This window comes from Herpailurus yagouaroundi, unplaced genomic scaffold, assembly GCF_014898765.1.
Source record: "Herpailurus yagouaroundi ecotype Mexico unplaced genomic scaffold, PumYag 184, whole genome shotgun sequence".
NCBI classification, from domain to species: Eukaryota; Metazoa; Chordata; class Mammalia; order Carnivora; family Felidae; genus Herpailurus; species Herpailurus yagouaroundi.
The window spans coordinates 41,019,254-41,040,438 of NW_024412415.1; the positions used below are offsets into that span (position 1 = coordinate 41,019,254).

The following is a 21,185-nucleotide window of genomic DNA, read 5'->3' on the forward strand; positions in this document are numbered from 1 at the left end:
CCATAATTTGGCTATTGTTGAGAGTGCTGCTATGAACATTGGGGTACAAGTGCCCCTATGCATCAGTACTCCTGTGTCCCTTGGATAAATTCCTAGCAGTGCTATTGCTGGGTCATAGGGTAGGTCTATTTTTAATTTTCTGAGGAACCTCCACACTGCTTTCCAGAGCGGCTGCACCAATTTGCATTCCCACCAACAGTGCAAGAGGGTTCCCGTTTCTCCACATCCTCTCCAGCATCTATAGTCTCCTGATTTGTTCATTTTGGCCACTCTGACTGGCGTGAGGTGATATCTGAGTGTGGTTTTGATTTGTATTTCCCTGATAAGGAGCGACGCTGAACATCTTTTCATGTGCCTGTTGGCCATCCGGATGTCTTCTTTAGAGAAGTGTCTATTCATGTTTTCTGCCCATTTCTTCACTGGGTTATTTGCTTTTTGGGTGTGGAGTTTGGTGAGCTCTTTATAGATTTTGGATACTAGCCCTTTGTCCGATATGTCATTTGCAAATATCTTTTCCCATTCCGTTGGTTGCCTTTTAGTTTTGTTGGTTGTTTCCTTTGCTGTGCAGAAGCTTTTTATCTTCATAAGGTCCCAGTAATTCACTTTTGCTTTTAATTCCCTTGCCTTTGGGGATGTGTTGAGTAAGAGATTGCTACGGCTGAGGTCAGAGAGGTCTTTTCCTGCTTTCTCCTCTAAGGTTTTGATGGTTTCCTGTCTCACATTCAGGTCCTTGATCCATTTTGAGTTTATTTTTGTGAATGGTGTGAGGAAGTGGTCTAGTTTCAACCTTCTGCATGTTGCTGTCCAGTTCTCCCAGCACCATTTGTTAAAGAGACTGTCTTTTTTCCATTGGATGTTCTTTCCTGCTTTGTCAAAGATGAGTTGGCCATACGTTTATGGGTCTAGTTCTGGGGTTTCTATTCTATTCCATTGGTCTATGTGTCTGTTTTTGTGCCAAGAAAAACTAGATTTTAAAACAAAGACTGAAACAGGAGATGAAGAAGGGCATTATATCATAATTAAGGGATCTATTCACAAGGAAGGCCTAACAATTGTAAATATTCATGCCCCAAACCTGGAACACCCAAATATATAAATCAACATAAAACATAAAGAAACTCGTTGATAATGATACCATAATAGTAGGGGATTTTAACCCCGCACTTATAGCAATGGACAGATCATCTAACTAGAAAATCAACAAGGAAACAATGGTTTTGAGTAACACACTGGACCGGATGGAATTAAGAAATATATTCAGAACATTTCACCCTAAGGCAGAAGAATACACTTTCTTCTCAAGTGCACACCAAAAATTCTCCAGAATAGATCACATAGTGGGTCACAAATCAGCCCTCAACAAGTACAAAAAGATCGAGATCCTACTTTGCATATTTTCAGACCACGGCACTATGAAATTCAAAATCAACCACAAGAAAAAATTTGGAAAGACCATGAATACTTGGACATTAATGAACATCCTACTAAAGAATGAATGGGTTAACCAAGAAGTTAAAGGGAAATTAAAAAGTGTAAAAAGTACACGGAAACCAATGAAAATGAAAACAGTCTAAAACCTCGGGGATGCAGCAAATGTGGTCATAAGAGGGAAGTATATAGGAATCCAGGCCTTACTAAAGAAGGAGGAAATGTCTCAAATATACAACCTAACCTTATACCTAAAGGAGTTGGAAAAAGAAAAGTAAAGCCCAAAACCGGCAGAAGAAAGAAATAATAAAGATTAGAGCAGAAATTAGTGATATCACAATAGAAAATAAACAAACAAACAAAAAAAACAAAAACAGGACCAGGAACTGGTTCTTTGGAAGAATTAACAAAATTGATAAACCCCTAGCCAGATTGATCAAAAAGAAAAAGGAAAGGACCCAAATAAAATCACAAGTGAAAGAGGAGAGATCACAACCAACACTGCAGAAATACAAGCAATAATGAAAGAATATTAATGAGCAATTATATATATGCCAACAAATTGGGCAATCTGGAAGAAATGGACAAATTCCTAAAAACATATAAACTACCTAAACTAAAACAGGAAGGAATAGAAAATTTGAACAGACACATAACCAATAAAGAAACTGAATCAGTAGTCAAAAATCTCCTGAAAAACAAGAGTCCAAGGCCAGATGGCTTTCCAGAGGAATTCTACAAACATTTAAAGAAGAGTTAATTCCTCTTCTTTTGAAGCTATTCCAAAATATAGAAATGGAAGGAAAACTTCCAAATTCATTCTATGAGCCCAGCATTACTTTTATTCCAAAACCAGACAAAGACCCCACTAAAAAAGAAAACTACAGACCAGTTTCCCTGATGATCATGGATGCAAAAATTCTCAACAAGATACTAGCAAAACGAATCCAATAATACATTAAAAGAATTTTTCACCATGATCAACAGGATGTATTCCTGGTCTGCAGGGCTGGTTCAATATCTGCAAATCAATCAATATAATACATCACGTTAATAAAAAAAAAAGGATAAGAACCATGTGAACCTCTCAATAGATGCAGAAAATGCATTTGACAAAATATAGTATCCTTTTTTTGGTATAAACCCTCATGAAATTAGGAATAGATGGAACAAACCTCAAGATCATAGAGGCCACATATGAAAGACCCACAGCTGATATCATCCTCAATGGAGAAAAACTGAGAGCTTTCCCCCTAAGGGAAAGCACTTTATCAGATATGTCATTTGCAAATATCTTTTCCCATTCCCTCGGTTGCCTTTTAGTTTTGTTGATTGTTTCCTTTGCAGTGCAAAAGCTTTCAATCTTGATGAGGTCCGAATAGTTCATTTTTGCTTTTAATTCCCTTGCCTTTGGAGATGTGTCGAGCAAGAAATTGCTGCGGCTGAGGTCAAAGGGGTTGTTGCCTGCTTCCTCCTCTAGGGTTTTGATGGTTTCCTGTCTCACATTCAGTCCTTCATCCATTTTGAGTTTATTTTTGTGGATGGGGTAAGAAAGTGGTCCAGGTTCATTCTTCTGCATGTTGCTGTCCAGTTCTCCCAGCACCATTTGCTAAAGATACTGTCTTTTTTCCATTGGATGCCCTTTCCTGCTTTATCAAAGATGAGTTGGCCATACATTTGTGGGTCAAATTCTGGGTTCTCTATTCTATTGGTCTATGTGTCTGTTTTTGTGCCAATACCATACTGTCTTGATTGCAGCTTTGTATTAGAGGCTAAAGTCTGGGATTGTGATGCCTCCCACTTTGGTTTTCTTCTTCAATATTACTTTGGCTGTTTGGGGTCTTTTGTGGTTCCATACAAATTTTAGGATTGCTTTTCTGGATTTGAGAAGAATGCTGGTGCAATTTTGATTGGGATTGCATTGAATGTATAGATTGCATTGGGTCGTGTTGACATTTTAACAATATTTATTCTTCCAATCCATGAGCACGGAATGTTTTTCCATTTCTTTGTGTCTTCTTCAGTTTCCTTCATAAGCTTTCTATAGTTTTCAGCATACAGGTCTTTTACATCTTTGGTTAGGTTTATTCCTAGGTATCTTACGGTTCTTGGTGCAGTTGTAAATGGGATCAGTTTATTTCTCTTTCTGTTGCTTCATTATTGGTGTATAAAAATGCATCTGATTTCTGTACATTGATTTTGTACCCTGCGACTTTGCTGAATTCGTGTATCAGTTCTAACAGACTTTTGGTGGAGTCTGTCGGGTTTTCTGTGTAAAAAGTATCATGTCATCTATGAAAAGTGAAAGTTTGACTTCTTCTTTGCCGATTTTGATGTCTTTTGTTTCATTTTGTTGTCTGATTGCTGAGGCTAGGACTTCCAACACTGTGTTAAACAACAGTGGTGAGAGTGGACATCCCTGTCATGTTCCTGATCTCAGGGGAAATGCTCTCAGTTTTTCCCCATTGAGGATGACATTAGCTGTGGGCTTTTCATATACGGCTTTTATGATGTTTAAGTGTGTTCCTTCTATCCCGACTTTCTCGAGGGGTTTTATTAAGAAAGGATGCTATATTTTGTCAAATGCTTTTTCTGCATCGATTGACAGGATCATATGGTTCTTATCCTTTCTTTTACTAATGTGATGTATCACATTGATTGATGTGCAAATATTGAACCAGCCCTGCAGCCCAGGAATGAATCCCACTTGATCATGGTGAATAATTCTTTTTATATGCTGTTGAATTCTATTTGCTAGTCTCGTTGAGAATTTTTGCATCCATATTCATCTGGGATTTTGGCCTGTAGTTCTCTTCTTTTGCCTAGTCTCTGTCTGGTTTGGCTATCAAAGTAATGCTGGCTTCATAGAATGAGTCTGGAAGTTTTCCTTCCCTTTCTATTTTTTGGAACAGCTTGAGAAGGATGGGTATTATCTCTGCTTTCAATGTCTGGTAGAATTCCCCAGGGAAGCCATCTGATCCTGGACTCTTATTTGTTGGGAGATTTTTGATAACTGATTTAATTTCCTCACTAGTTATGGGTCTGTTCAAATTTTCTATTTCTTCCCATTTGAGTTTGGGTCATGTGTGGGTGTCTAGGAATTTGTTCATTTCTTCCAGGTTGTCCAGTTTTGTTGGCATATAATTTTTCATAGTATTCTCTGATAATTGCTTATATTTCTGGGGGATTGATTGTGATAAATCCATTTTCATTCATGATTTTATCTATTTAGGCCCTCTTTTCATTTTGAGAAGTCTGGTTAGGGGGTTATCAATTTTATTTATTTTTTTAAAAAAACCAACTCTTTGTTTCATTGATCTGTTCTACTGTTTTTTTGGATTCTATATTGTTGATTTCTGCTCTGATCTTTATTGTATCTCTTATTCTGCTGGTTTTGGGGTGTCTTTGCTGTTCTGCTTCTATTTCCTTTAGGTGTGCTGTTAGATTTTGTATTTGGGATTTTTCTTGTTTCTTGAGATAGGCCTAGATTGCAATGTATTTTCCTCTCAGGACTGCCTTTGCTGCATCCCAAAGGGTTTGGATTGTTGTGTTTTCATTTTCATTTGTTTCCATATATTTTTTAATTTCTTCTCTAATTGCCTGGTTGACCCATTAATTCTTTAGTAGGGTGTTCTTTAACCTCCATGCATTTGGAGGTTTTCCAAACTTTTTCCTGTGGTTGATTTCAAGTTTCACAGCATTGTGATATGAAAGTGTGCATGGTAATGATCTCAATTCTTTTGTATTTATTGAGGGCTGTTTTGTGACCCAGTAAGTGATCTATCTCGGAGAGTGTTCCATGTGCACTCAAAAAGAATATATATTCTGCTGCTTTAGGAAGAAAAGTTCTAAATATATCTGTCAAGTCCATCTGGTCCATTGTATCATTCAGGGCCATTGTTTCTTTATTGATTTTGTGTCTAGATGATCTATTGTTGTAAGTGGAGTATTAAAGTCCCCTGCAAATACCACATTCTTACCAATAAGATTGCTTATGTTTGCGATTAGTTGTTTTATATATTTGGGTGTCTCCAAATTTGGTACATAAACATTTATAATCGTTAGCTCTTCTTGATGGATAGACTGCATAATTATTATATAATGCCCTTCTTCATCTCTTGTTACAGTCTTGAGTTTAAAATCTAGTTTGTCTGATATAAGTATGGCTCCTTCAGCTTTCTTTTGACTTCCAGTAGCAGGATAGATGGTTCTCCATCCCCTCATTTACAATCTGAAGGTGTCCTCAGGTCTAAAATTGATCGCTTGTAGACAGCAAATAGATGGGTCTTGTGTTTTTTTGTTTGTTTATCCATTCTGATACCCTATTTCCTTTGGTTGGAGCATTTAGTCTGTTTATATTCAGTGTTATTATTGAAAGATATGGGCTTAGAGTCACTGTCTTATCTGTAGATTTCATGCTTATAGTGGTGTCTCTGGTCCTTTGTGGTCTTTGCTACACTCACAGAGTTCCCCTTAGGATCTGTTATATGTCTGGTTTAGTGGTGATGAATTTCTTCAGTTTTTGTTTGGGAAAACCTTTATCTCTCCTCTGTTCTGAATGACAGGCTTGCTGGATAAAGGATTCTTGGCTGCATGTTTTTCCTGTTCATCACATTGAAGATTTCATGCCACTCCTTTCTGGCCTGCCAAGTTCCAGTAGATAGGTCTGCTACTACCCTTATGTGTCTATCCTTGTAGGTTAAGGCCTGTTTATCCCTAGCTGCTTTCAGAATTCTTTCTTTATCCTTGTATTTTGCCAGTTTCACTATGATACGTCATGCAGAAGATCAGTTTAAGTTATGTCTGAAGGGAGTTCTCTGTGCCTCCTGGATTTCAATGCATGTTTCCTTTCCCAGATTGAAGAAGTTTTCAGGTATAATTTGTTCAAGCACACTGTCAGCCCCTTTCTCTCTGTCTTCTTCTTCTTCTGGAACTCCTGTGATACAGATTTTGTTCCATTTCATTGAATCACTCAGTTCTCTGATTCTCCCATTGTGATCCAGAATTTTTTTTTATCTCTTTTTCTCAGCTTCATCTTTTTCTATAATTTTATCTTCTATTTCACCTATTCTCCCCTCTGTCTCTTCAGTTCTTGCTGTCAGTACCTCTAGTTTATTTTGCACCTCATTTACAGCATTTTTTAATTGATCATGCCTATTTTTTAGTTCCTTGATCTCTGTAGCAATAGATTCTCTGCTGTCTTCTATGCTTTTTTCAAGCCCAGCGATTAATCTTATGACTATTATCCTAAATTCTTGTTCAGTTATATTGTTTATATCTGTTTTGAGCAGTTCTTTAGCTGTCATTTCTTCCTGGAATTTCTTTTGAGAAGAATTCTTCCATTTCGTCATTTTGGCTAGTTTTCTGTCCCTTATGTGTTTTCAAAGCTTGTTATCTGCCCTTCACCTTTGAGCACTACTATATTAAAGAGGCGTCATACACTGTCCAGGGCCTGGCCCTTTAGGAGGTGTTTTTTGGAGTGCGTTACTTGCTCTCTGTTGTTGTGACTTTGATTACTTTATCTCCCTACTCATACTGATATTTCAAACCCTCCACTAGGTGTGTTTTGATTTGTTCATTGATGTGGCCCTGGAGAGGAAAACAAAAAACAAACAGAAAACAAAAATACACAAACACACAAACAAACAAAAAATACCCCAAAACAAAAAGAAACACCAGCTACAAGTAAGCAACAGGGGGGAGTGGTGCTGATGGAAGAGGCCTTATCCCATACAAAGAGAGAAATGACAGGGGTGAGGAAAAAGAAAAAATAAAAATTGCCCAGACAGAGAAACTATACAGCTTAATCCAGAGGGAGAGAAAGGAAAATAAAGGAGGCAGGAAAAAAGAAAAGAAAATAACATTGGCCAGACAGAGAAACTATTTGGCTTAATCCAGAGAGAGAGAAAGGAGAATGAAGAAGGAGGTGTGGAACATGTATCAAGAGAATGGATTAAATATGTCTGCTTAGACAAACCAACAACCAGAGTAACCGGACTGGAAGAGGGAAGAGATAAGAAGGAGAAAAGGAAGGAAGAATGTATCTATATAATAAGAATTGTCGGAGAATTAAACCAGGCAATGCAGCAGTGCTGGTCTCATGGAGGGGCTGTCTAATTCCTCAGCTACTACTCCGCTCCAGTAGATATGCAGTTACCAGGTGCAGAAGGGGTGGTTTGGAGTAGGCAGGTCCAGCCTCCAGTGTGGGTTCCGCTGTCCGATGCCTGAAGCCCCACCTTGTTGGTGGTGGGGAGAAAAATGGCAACATGCCAGTCTCTCCTCCACAGACCAGGTGTCCCAAACCACTCTGTTCAAGCCATCCTCACTGTGCCCCAGGCGCAAATGAGGCAGTTTGTCCCACTCTGCCGACTTCCGTGCCCTGGCTCTTGATTGCGATTCAAACTCCTGCTCTGTGCTCCGTGGTACTGGGGGAGTACAGCTGCACACCGCCCGATATATAGTCCCTAGCTGGTGGACGTGGGCAAGCTTTGTCCTATCCCGCAGCACACCAGGGAGGGGATCACTTTCTCCAACTGTGGACTACACCCCTGTCCTAACCACGAAGCCCGGGGCTGGCTCCCCTCCTTCCCAGGTGCGCCATCCGGGCAGCCGGGACCCAGCCGCAGAGAAAGCCCTTCATTTAAAGATTGGATCTTTCTCCGGCCTGGTCCGTGGTTTTTCTCTTGTCCAGATACAGTCCTATGCTTCCCCAGCCTCTCTTTCTCTTCCTTTTGTCTCTCTGCAGAAGGGGATACCTCCCCACCATTCGTTGTCTCTCCCAGTTTGCAATCACGCACCTATGGCCCGTCAGGTTGTCCCGGAGAGTCCCTGGAAGCGACTGCCTCCCGGACTCTCGAGTTCACAGTCCTTGAGCTTCAACACTGCTTTGTTTGTGAGACAAGAGAACTTTGGATTCCCCTACTTCACCATGTTGGCCCTTCCCAAAATTAACATGTGTTGATTTTCAGAACTACTACATACAAAGTCCTGCCCTTTTCATACATGTAAATACAGTAGCACTGAAGTAGTATAAAATCTCTAAGCTAAAGCTGATTTATCTACAGGTAATTTATAGTCTTAAAATACTATTTTCAATGATAGTTGCTTTGCAGACTAATAAAAGAACCACTATTTTTGGTCCAGTTTAATATACAGTTCTGGAAAGCTGTTTAATGGGATGAAAAGATGAAAGTGACTTCTTAAATGTTATTGTCAACTGTCAAGACTGGTGCTTTTCATAACAGAGAGCAATTAGATTCTCATTATTATACTCTTAATGATGACAGGATTTTGGAAAACAGAGAATCTACAGTTACATTAGAAATTTAGGTTGAAACAAGAGTATCTGAGTAGCATCATCTTATTTTCTAAATCTCTACATTCTAGGGAATTTGGCTCTCTGGTACTTTAAGAAGTATTGCTTTTCAAGAGTGTAGAGATAATTATAAATCATTTCAAATATTGACAGACTCTTTAGACCACTAAAAATGATCAGATGATCATTTTCATTCATCTGTCTTGAAAAAAATAGCATCAGAATGACCAAAAGAAGGAAGCAAATCACTTACAGAAATAACTGATTATTCAGGACTAAATCTAAGGAAATTGTTACTTGAGATGCTTTACCCAAACCTATTGTTTGCTTGTTTGAGGGGTCTAAGCCTATGTTTGTTAAGATTTATCTTTGAAGGTGACGATATTGCCAGCCTGTGCAGACTGATAACACATATGTTTCTCCCCACATCTAGCTACGTGGTGAACATAGGCCTGATCAACAAGCTTCATGGCTGCTTCCTCTCTGTGCAAGGCCCAGTGGATGAGAATCCCAAGACGGCCACCTTTCTGCAGCATGCTGCAGGACTCTTGCATGGAATGTGCATGCTGTGCTTTGCTGTCACCAGAAGGTAAGGCTTCTACTTGATACTAATCTAGACTCAACTTTGGAAACATCTCTAAAGTTTTGCCAATCTTGGGGTCATTTTATAGGGATGCAAGTGGTCATGTTGGCCTCTTTTTTTCTTTGCCTTACCTTTGTCCTTCTTGGTTTCCCATACTGAGGCAAGCCTCATATTTCTTGTTTTTCCCTAGCTACATGCTCCTGTCAAAGTCTGTTTTTCTTTTTGGTGTCATAAACTTAACTGTCATTGCTGGAAGAGATCGTGGGGGTCATCCATCCCTCTTCTCCTGAAATCCAGAGGAATTAAGTGATTCTCCTTGAGTCAGTTACAAAGCCTACACCAGATCAAGCCAGGCCCTCAGCACAATACAGCGCAGCCTCACAGTGTCCATAAGTTTGTTCACACGCTTTCATTTACAGCCTCCTAGGTTTATTTTCCCCTTTTGTCTCTTTCTCCAAGATACCTTCATGAATAAAGGAAGGGAGCCATCCAAAAACAGTAGCTCCCTAAAGTTACATATGATCTATGTGTGGGGAGACCCAATGTGGTAGAGGCCTGCAAGAATTCACCTGAGGCAGAACAAAAGAGATAGAAGTTTATTGAAAACACTGCAAGGGACCAGCAGACAGGACAACAAAGGAGAGACTGGCTGCCATGAGGCAGTGGTGAGGGGCTGTAGTTAAGGGGGAAGGTGAGGGGTATAGGGAAATGTATAGAATTTTCCTTTTTTGGTACCTGTGTCCAGGGTCCGGGTGTAAGTAACCCATTGTTTTTGGCTAGGGCTTAGGATATTTTGAGGAGGGTCACCTGTTGGCCTGTTGTATTCAACTAGGGGCTGCTGTCGGCCCTTCTACCTTACTCAGGTTTCCATTGCTCAAGTTGGTTGCCCAAAAGCATCCTGTACACTATGGGCATGATTATAGCCAATGTGTCAGGGACAACTGCTGGCCTGGTTGGCTCTTTATACCCCTCACCCCATCCTGTGGACTGTCTGCAAAAGCAGTAATTCTCTGGGGCGGGGGTGGGGGGCACAAAATAAACCCCTGTTGCATTTTTTCTCTCCCACCAATTAAAAATCATTTGCAGGGGTGCCTGAGTGGCTCAGTCGGTTAAGCATCTGACTTCAGCTCAGGTCATGATCTCGCAGTCTGTAAGTTCAAGCCCCGCATCGGGCTCTGTGCTGACAGCTCGGAGCCTGGAGCCTGCTTCAGATTCTGTGTCTCCCTCTCCCTCCACCCCTCCCCCACTCACACTCTGTCTCTGTCTCTCAAAAATAAATAGACATTAAAAAAAAAAAAGATCTGTTAGCAATAGTGATTCAGTGTTTCTGATAGGAATATGATGTAGCCATCAGGCATATTAAGAATGTTCAGTAGGGGCACATAGGTGGCTCAGTTGGTTCAGTGTTCAACTCTTGATTTTGACTCAGGTTGTGATCCCAGAGTTGTAGGATCAAGCCCTACATCAGGCTCCTTGCTGAGTGTGGAGCCTGCTTGGGATTCTCTCTCTCTCTCCCTCTGCCCTCTTCTCCACTCACATGTGTGCTCTCTCTCTCACTCACACTCTCTCTCTCTCTCACTCTCAAATTAAAAAAAAGAAAGAATGTTTAATAAAATAATTTTCTTACAATTAAATTCTAAACAGCACTGCATACAATTTTTTTATTGTGGCTCTTTTTATTTATACCCAAAAGGAGAGAGTACAATAATGAACCCCAGGGATAGCCATTGTCTAGCTCCAACTATTATCAGTATTTTATTTTTCCCATTCTTATTTTATCCTCCTGCTCACACCCTGGGTTTTTTGTTTTGTCTTGTTGGTTTTTTGTTTGGTGGGAAAGGGGTTATGCTAGAGCATGTAATAACAAATTTCAGGTATCATGACATTTCACCCAAAATAATTCAGCATGTATCTCTGAGGTCTTAAACATAAATACCATGCCATTATCACCCCAACATAATAAACAATCATTTTGTAATATACCTGGTCCACTTTCCCCACTGTCTCAAAACATCTTTCTACCAGGAGTTTATTGGAATCAGAATCCAAATTTCAGGTGGCATTTGGTTATTATATCTCCTAAGTCTTTTTTATTCTGTAAAATATTCTGCCTCTTTTTTTCTTGCCATTGATTTGTTAGAGAGAAAAATATATTGTTTTTTATTATTTATCAAGAAGAAAATTAAAACCAAAATTAAAATTAAAATTTTGAAACTTGTGGGGCGCCTGGATGGCTCAGTTGGTTAAGTGACTGACTCTTGATTTTGGCTCAGGTCATGATTTCATGGTTCATGAGATCAAGCCCTACATGGGTCTGTATGCTGACAGCACAGAGCCTGCTTGATATTCTCTCTCTCTCCCTCTTTCTCTCTGCCCCTCCCCCACTCATGCTCACTTTCTCTTTCTCTCTCAAAATAATAAACTTTAAAAAATTCTGAAACTTCTAAAGTCTCGCTGCTTGAAGAAATATCCACCCATTTTCAATGTACACAGAATGCTAGTGACTATATTCAGAATATTTTAAAACAGAGAATTTGCCATCTAAAATGAACCTCCTCGAAGCACCTGGCTGGCTCAGTCAGTTAAGTGTCTGACTCTTGATTTCAGCTCAGATCATGATCTCACAGTCATGGGATTGAGCCCCACATCTGGCTCCATGATGGACATGGAGCCTGCTTAAGATTGAAGATTCTCTCTCTCCCTCTCCATCTGTCCCTCTCCCCCTTGCACGCACATTCTCTCCCTCTCCCTCTCTCCCTCCCTCCCTCCCTCCCTCCCTCTAAATAAATAAATAAATAAATAACCCCCCCCCCCCAACAATTTTTAGTCTGTTACACATGGAAACCCAACACCCACCTATAAATCTTCCTTTACTGTTACCTCTCTTAATCCCGTCACATTTCTAGGAAGATTAAGACTACCTGATCGTCAGGGAAGCCAAGCATAACCTGTATTAAGTTAGTCTTCTTCCTTCCAGAAATGCAGACAGAACCTGTTCCAGGGATTAGATAAGAACTTAGGAAGTGGTATCTGAGTCTCTAACCTAAATATGATCAGATGGTACCACACGGCAGAGAGGCCAGCAGCAGTATTAGGGCATTGGCACCTAGGGCACTGGCACCTGCCAGCTTGGAGTATAGCCTGCTGCCTGGCTAGCTCCTGTGCAGTAGGCTGCTCCCTGGAAGGTGTCCTCTCCCCCAGGAGACCCCTGTCCAACAGTGGTTCTTTCATGTACACAGCATTAGAAACCTGCCAGCATCTCAAGGCTTTGTCACCTGTATTCTTTCCTTGAATCCAGATGAATATCAAACATAATTATTTCCATATGTGGTTATTGTACAGTTTGGGGCTTTGGCTTTCACTTACACACAGATTTAGTCACTTGAAATCTCTGGAACTTGAAAGAAGCTTAGAGATCAGTCACAGCCACTCACTCTTACGGGGAAAGCAACTGAGCCAAACTAACTTGAATTAGGATATAAGATTCCTACCTCAGTGCTCTCACCTACACACTTGACTTTGTATTATTCAAAATGTAGGAGCATATATTTCAGTTCTTTGAAGATTTTCTCAATTACATGTATGGAAAGCAGGATCCTCTTCTCTCTAACACCCACAGTCATGTCCTTTCCCGTAGACATTGAGCATCTGTTGTATGCCAAACACCAAGACAGGTACCCAAGATACTGCCCACGGGGATCCCACAGCCCGGTGTGGGGTCATACCTGTAAACTAATAGCTGCAGGAGAAGAGAGTGTTCACAGAGAAGGAAGTAAAGCACTCCCACAGGAGATCAAGAAAGGTTTCAATGGACTAAATATTGAACGGTCCAGAAAGACAAGTAGAGGAGAAGAATGCAACAGAGAAAAGGGTCATAATATGTGTACTCTATGATATAACATGTTATTGGTGTCTTTGGCCCACCCGGACGTCACCTACCAGTGGCTTCTTGTATTTCTCTGCCTGAGGATATTCTCTGGACAAATAGCTGTTTGCTACAAGTACTGGGGAGCTAATACCTCCAGGAGTGACCCTCCACAGTAAATGGGTGGATTATATCCCAGCTCTGCTAACCCTCAGTGAGACAGTCCTGAGGTGTGTTCTGTATAGTCTGTAAGAGGGGCCCCAGTGGTAACCTGTGCACTAACACATCATTGATTGGCTTTCTCCCTTCCCTCTTTCTCTCCTTTGCTTCCTCACAAATAAACTATTTACACCCATATCCTTGTTTCAGAGTTTGGTTTGGAGGCAACCCAAACTAAGAGATATGGATATACAAGATATTGTCTCATGTTGAATTTGATGTTGCTGTGTGATGGGGTGACTGTGAAGAGTGACAGGAGATGAAGTAGTAAATGAGCTCCATGTGGGGCACCTGGGTGGCTCAGTCGGTTAAGTGTCCTTCTTCAGCTCAGGTCATGATCTCACAACTCTACTTCAAATCCCGTGTCAGGCTCTGTGTTGACAGCTCAGAGCCTGGAGCTGCTTCAGATTCTGTGTCTCCCTCTCTCTCTGCCCCTGCCCTGCTCACACTCTGTCTGTCTGTCTGTCTGTCTCTCTCTCTCTCTCTCTCAAAAATAAATATATTTTTTTTAATTTAAATGAGCTCCATAGATGTTAGCTCCTAGGAGGCTAAAATGGAGACAAGAACTGGATGTGCTACATTAGAGCTACAGAAAGCCACTGAAGTTTAAGAGAGGGTAACAGGATCAAATTTCTGTTATAGAATGATCATTCCTGGAAAGAGTAAAAATGACTGGAAAGGCATGAGTCTAGAGGACTTGCATGAGGAAATGTTGAGGGCCTGTGGGACAGTGGAAATAGAATCAAATGCATTAAGAGGAGACAGAATAAATGTGAGAGAGATGGCATAGAGCTTGGAGGGAGGTAAAAGGAAGGGAGGAACCTAAAATGGTTCCTGGGATTTCTGACTTGAAACTTTTGAGTAGTGAATGGTAGAGTCTCCAAATTAGTAAATATAAGCAGTTTTCCAGAGAAGAAATATGTTTGTTCCTACGAGTACCTAAGGGTCATCCAAGTAGACCAAAGTCTTTATATGTATGTATAATTGTTTTTTCTGTACATATACAGCTGGATTTTAAATAAATCAGTAATTAACTCTAGGTGGTATTTAAGAATTCTTAATCCATTTTTCCTATTATAATTTCCTTCTCCAGCTTCAGTTTGTATTAGTAGGCCTTGCTGCAAAAGCAGATTATTCTAGGAGAAAGGGTCCAGGTGGTTTCCTGACTTAATTTACCTAGGAAGTTCTTAGTATCAGTATCAGCTGCTTCTGTGAGATGAAAGGATGACCCCTAACTGCAGTTCTTCCTCATCCTTCAGTCTTCAGCATTTTCAGAACACCACCAAGCCACAGAAAGACAGGGAGTGTTTTCTACCTTTCCATATGAATTTGCCTCTAATATTTACAGACCATTTCATACTACTTCCCATTTCTTCATGGAAGTTCTATTTCTAAACTATAAACTACAATGACCTATGGAAAATACTTTGTTATGTGTGTCAGAGTTTCTTTCTGCAAGGTCACGGCCTTGTCTGGGGACAAAGGTAGTGTGGCTGTCATTATATTGGAGTAATTCACATAATGCCTGTTTTGGCTATCAGGACAAGCCAGCCAGAGCCAGAAAGTTGAGGAAGGGTTGTTGTCAAAGCTCTTTTATGACCAGCAGGAATAAAAAGACAAAGAGGAGCCAGAGAGGCCTTCAAAAATCATCTTGTGAGCTGGCGAGCCCTGAGATAATTAAGTAGCTGATTAGCCCAGGGCTTTGAGTAAACACTGCAGTCTGCTGGTGGCCCAGCCTTTTTGTGACGGTGATTACAGCCCGGCTGCCTTTGCACTACTCTCCTATTGTGCCCTTAATCTGCTAATTTTTACCTAGGTTTTCTGAAGGACAATTTGGGTGTCAGAGTTTATGTTCTTAATCTTTGCTTCAGTGTGGAGGAGAAAAGACTAACTTGATTTTTGTACCAGGCTTGGTTTTGAACTTGCATTTAAGTAAAAATTGGAATTGTGATCTTCTGGTGAAAGGTTTGATGTTATGTTAGGATTAGTTCAGAATTTTAATCCAAGGACTTTTCACAAATTATAATTCTTAATGACTTAAATGAATTTCAACAGTCTGTAATAGGACTTTCAGAAATACTTATTTCTTTGGCCCTTACTGTTAATCACTTTTACATTCTTGGTCCTTTAAGTAGTAAAGAGAAAAGGATGGTTTTCAAATCTCTGTCAGCATCTCAACTGCCCTAATTAGCTGAGACTCACTGAGGCCCCCTGAAGGTGCTAACAGGAGCAGAACAGTAATGAGTGATTATGAATTGCAACCAACACAGGCCTTTTACTTAATCAGCAATCATTGACTAATTCCATAACTGTACTAGACATTGTACTAATAGGGCCAAGGAGCAGTGGGTTCACAGGGAGAGCTGACAGTCCTTATGACCATACAGAATAAGAAGAGGAGCTTATAAAACCTAGCTAATTCTGATTGAAGAAGACTCTTCTGAATTCTAGAATATATTTACATGAAAAGGAGTTTGTTGTTATATACATTCATGGTTTTTATTTTCACATCCATAAACTACACTAACAAAATGGGTTCTATCCAAGGTCCCTGGAAACCTGTGTCAAAAAAAAAGAATGATTTATAATTTAGCTCATTAATTATGTGGATATAAATGAGTACTTCTCAAGTGTTTAAGGGTGCTTGAAAACGATTTGTTTGGCAAAGGTAAACTTTAACTCTGCCTGCCTGAATTATTCACTCATGCATTAAACAAATATTTATGTAGCACTTGCTCTGTGCCAGGCCCTGTGCTAAGCTTGGGAGAAAGCAGAAATGACTCAGACATCAATTGTGTCCTCAAGGACCTTGTCGGCTAGTAGAGGAAAGACGATGCATATACAAAGACCCATGGTATAAGGCAGAGAGGTACAGAGGATAGAAGATAACCCTGAAAAGCACTTAGCACACTGCCTGCCACATAGTAAATGGTTAATAAACATTGGCAGCTGTCATTACATCATTATTGATGGAGTTAAGAGGAGGGAGAGATCACTCTTGGTGGTAGGAATTACCTGTTCCCTAGAACAACTAAAATTTAATCTGGACCTTGAAAGATAGAAGGGTTTGTTGGAACATTTAGAGTTGAGAGAAAGTAGATAAACAAATAGCTAAAGCGAAGACATCATGGTAGAAAAATATGAAGAACCAATAGAGTACTTACTTGAGCTCAATTTGGGGATGTATGTGGTGGTGATTTTAGTGCCTCCCAGGTTTTTATGAGGTTCAACTGAGGTAATAAATGTAAAAAGGCTGTGTGAACTATTTTGCTAAGATGTGGTGGCAGCGGTGTCATTAAAAGCCTTTGATCAGGGAAGTGACATGCTAAGAACCATATTTTGGGAGCATTAATCAGATATCAGGAATATTTGGTGAAGAATGTATTAGAGAGGAGGCAGAAAATGGGACCATTAACAGTCATCTGAGCAAGAGGCAGAAGGAAGGGAAAAGAATTTTTCTTAATCTTCCCAGAGTCTCTTTCCTCATGTACAATATCATCAGACTCCAGATGCCATCATCTCTGTCTCCTCTGTCTTCCTTGTACCCCAGATCTCATCTGTTGTCACATTTTGTTGAATGGAAGGAACCTTAAAGTTTCCTTAATCCAGTCTTCTATTCATGTGTGAATCTCTCCAATAACCTCATCCATTCTATATTTGAATATTTCTTTTGTCAGGGAACTCATTACACTGAGAGAACCATTCTGTTATTGATAAGTTTTAATGCTTTAAAAAGTCTCTCCTTATACCAATCTCTAACCTGTCTCCCTACTGCTACCTATTAGAACTAGTCCTAATTGTTCCTTGGCAACATACAGACTATTCTATCCATGCTCTCCTCCCTGAACTTCCCTGATCTCACCCTTCCACATATTTCCCTTTGCTTTTATTCTCCTTGTTCAATTACTATAACTGTATAACAGATTTCCCCAAAACTTAGTGGCATAAAACAACCATCTATTGGGGTACCTGGCATGCAACTCTTTTTTTTTTTTTTTTTTTAAAGTAGGCTTCACGACCAGTGTGAAGCCCAGTGTAGGGCTTGAGCTCACAACCCTGAGATCAAGACCTGAGCTGAGATCAAGAGTCAGACACTTGGGGTGCCTGAGTGACTCAGTCACTTAAGCATCCTACTTCAGCTCAGGTCAGGATCTTGCCATTACTAAGTTCGAGCCCCACATCGGTCTCTGTGCTGACAGCTCAGAGCCTGGAGCCTGCTTCAGATTCTGTGCCTTCCTCTCTCTCTGCCCCTCCCCCACCTCAAAAATGTATAAACATTTTGAAAAATTTTTCAAAGAGTCAGACGCTTAACTGACAGCCACCCATGCAACTCTTGATCTCAGAGTGGTGAATTCAGGTCCCACACTAGGGGTAGAGATACATAAAAAAATAAAATCTTAAAAAAACCAATCATCTGTTAATCTCACAGACTCTGTGTGTCAGGAATGTTGTCAAGATACCGAGAGACTGGCTTATCTTTGTTCCACAATATCTGGGCCTCAGTCAGAAGACTTGAAGGCTAGAAGTTGAAATCATCTGAGTGCTTATTCACACACATCTATGGCTCATGTGGCTGTTAGCCGAGGACCTTTCCACCTGGTCACTCTGCATAGGCCAATCTGGGCTTCCTCACAGCATGGTGGTCAGTTCCCAAAAGGAGCATCTTGACAAAGAACCAGGTAGAAACATTACCTTTTATGAGCCACCCACAGAAGTCATGCAGCCTATTTCCACTGTATTCTATTCATCAAGGACTTCACAACACCCACCTCCCCTCCTTCCAGAGGTAGGAGAAATAGACTTCACCTCTTCACGGGGAATACGAAGGTCCTAGAAATATAGGACCAGAAATATTGCCGTGGTTGTGTTTGAAAAACATTATTTGCCACATTCCAGCCTTCCCTGTAGATAAATGTGTTTCCAGCATCCTTTTCTCGTGTGTCTTCTGTTCTCTCTGCAGTCTCGTATTTGGTATATCAGCCTGTCCCTTGACATCACCTCTGTTAACTTTTAAACCTGTGGTCATTAGCCACTGTCCTTAGACAAAAAACTTTCTGGGATTGGGAAATAGGGACTAAAGTAAATATAATAGGACTCAGGAAGTTACATTTGTTGAGCACCTTTTATGTATTCCCAGGCTAAGTGCTCCTTGTGAGTTATGTTCCAGCAGTCCTGCTCACACCATACAAGGGAGCACAGCAGCCAGTAGAGTGATGAGGAAAGTGACTATCGCCTGCTTCAGATCCAGAGAGTGAGAAGAATACAAGAGCAGGAACTTCTGGACTGTTTCTGTACTCACAACTGGGTGATTGCTAGTTGAGAGATTTCAGAAAGATCCATTCCAGCTAGTAATAAAGCCTTAGTTGACTTATAGGGACAGAACAATGAGACCACTTCATTGCTACAATTCAACTTGTGTGTCCACTATGTGCTAGGCACTGTGCCAGAGAAAGGGAGCTGTCTGGGCCATAGCCTACAGGACTAAAGTTTAAGAGCAGCCTTCACTTCCTTACTTCTCCCAGAGAGGATAGGGTATGATGAAGGCAGACTGTCAGTACATGTATCGGCTCACCAGGTTCAGAGCAGCAGAATATGTCAAGAATGCACCTGCCGTCAGACTCCCACTGGCTGTAGGACTTTGAAGGGCAGGATCTCAAGAAAGGTTTTGTGCACAGTTGTATTGAAGAGCACAGGTTTGGGAGTCAGAACAGCGTGGGTGCAGCTCCTGCTCTCCTAGCTCTGGGCCAGTGGCAGATTCTTTAGCTTCTTAAAGCCTGTTTCCTCACACTGTGAAAGTGAGTTTGATATTTCTTCCCTCACAGGGTCAAATGAGTCAGGGGAAAATAGGAACTAACACATCTGTCACCACAACCTCTTGCCTGTGGTGCTGTAATATATACTTATTATATGATTCCCTTTTTCCAAAAAGATTTGAGAGGGATTACAGTATATGCAGGAGTTTTTATGAAAAAAAAATGTAGAACAAAAGAAAATAGTAGGAAAAAGTAAATCAAGGCAAAAGCAAGTGAAATTAAGGTACAAATCCTATTCACAACAAGGCCCTGATGGACATTTCCTCATGGAATTCCTACTGGTGGTTTCTACCAGGAACTTCTATTTTATACGTCAGATTCTAAACCTCAGTGGCTTTCACCCAAAATTGACCGTTCCTCCTCACTACCTTATTCTACTCATGATTCTTGTTATCTGACCAGATTCTAAAACCTAAAACCTTAGTGATCTTTAGCTTCTGTCTCCCAGAATCCAGTTCAGTCCAATCTGATATAATCAAAAGAATGCTTGCCTCAGAAATATTTATCCCTATTTATCCCTCTTACTTGATATTTGTCTGCTTCATTCATTCATTCTCTTGTCCTGTGCATTTGTTTTATGTCTTCAACTACAAAGATTTCCCTAAGGAAAGAGACTAAATGACTTAGCAGTTCCCCTCTGGCACCAGCACCAACCTAGAAGCAAAATAAAAACTCAGGAAATAGCTTTTGACTGGCAAAATTAGCAAATACCAGTGTGTATCATTAACCTGTGCCAGGGCCCCATTTCCTGCACCTGCACTTAACATAGGAAGAAGGCCTGCCCACATCTCATGTTCTCCCTCCTCTAAGGTAAGAGGGAGACATCCAGAGCCCTCATTCCTTGGCAAGGAATGAGATGAATTTTTCCTCATTTCCTTCTATTGCTTCGACAGATCTTTATTCATTACTAGTTATTGAGCACTTGATATGTGCCAGACATTCATCAAGGTATTAGGGAGGTGGTAGTGAACAAAATGCCTATCCTTATGGAATTTATAATCTACTGGGAGAAAAAAGTAAAAAAAACAATAAACCAATGAACAGTTTGGATAATATTAGCTAGTGATAGCAGTATGAGAAAATAGCAGGGTAATATAGCACAGAGGCCTAGTCAGGGACTTCTGGAGATGGAGTGGTCAGGGAAGGCCTCTCTGGGGAGATGACACTGAAACTAAGGAGCCAGCCATGTAAAGATCCAAGGGACGAATATTCTAGTGGAGATGAATGGTAAATTGATGACTCCCAAATGTCTGAGGTGGGTATGTTCCAGAAACAGAGAAGGCAGTATATTGGAATGTGATGAGCAAGAAAGAAAGTGCTAGATGAAGCCAGAGAAGTAAGGCCCTGGAGATGAGGACAGAGAGTGTAGAAGTTTGGGTTTTCTTCTACTTGTGAGGGGAAGCCATTTGAGGATTTTCAGCAGAGGGTGGCATGATCTGATTACTTAAAAAATTAAAAAAGCATCTGTTTACTCTGTGAAGAATGGATGGGAGGCATGAGAACACAAGCAGGAAAGATCAATTAGGAGGGCACTGCAGGCATCATGCAGTCGTGATATGACGTTTTTTTCCCTTCCGGTTACCCACCAGCAGAAGCAATTGCCTTCCTCTGGCAACACATTAGAGCCTCTGGCAGAGCTCCTTCAGCCTAACTGCCAACTTCTTAAGATAGGAGAAGCCAAAACATCAGCAAAACTAGCCAAAACCAGCACAGGGCCCTTTGCTGCTTGCAGTGAACGAGAAAACTGAAGTTGGAAGGTTAGAAATGTCCCATCTGAGAGGTGTTTCTGGACAGCAGCCCTGGCCTGCAGCTCCAGGATCCAGAACTGCATCCTGTTGTCAGGATGTTGTCAGGGCCGCTCACATTCTCACCTCCTGGGCTCCTCCCTGCCCTTCCTTACCTCCACCTTTACTTGTCCCCAGACTGTCCGGGCCCATCAGCTCTCTATCTTCCCTCTCCCTG

The 21,185-nt window shown here is 40.8% G+C and overlaps 1 protein-coding gene across 1 annotated transcript in view; it reads left to right on the plus strand.

Annotated features, from left to right (window-relative positions):
- The window catches only part of SCAPER (S-phase cyclin A associated protein in the ER), a 512,156-nt gene that overhangs the window by 440,357 nt on the left and 50,614 nt on the right, over nucleotides 1-21,185 (plus strand). Inside the window, exons 26-28 of the mRNA XM_040492187.1 lie at nucleotides 7,933-8,095; nucleotides 8,174-8,320; nucleotides 8,974-9,332. Coding sequence (XP_040348121.1) covers nucleotides 7,933-8,095; nucleotides 8,174-8,320; nucleotides 8,974-9,332 — 669 coding nt within the window. The remainder of the gene's footprint in view (nucleotides 1-7,932; nucleotides 8,096-8,173; nucleotides 8,321-8,973; nucleotides 9,333-21,185) is intronic.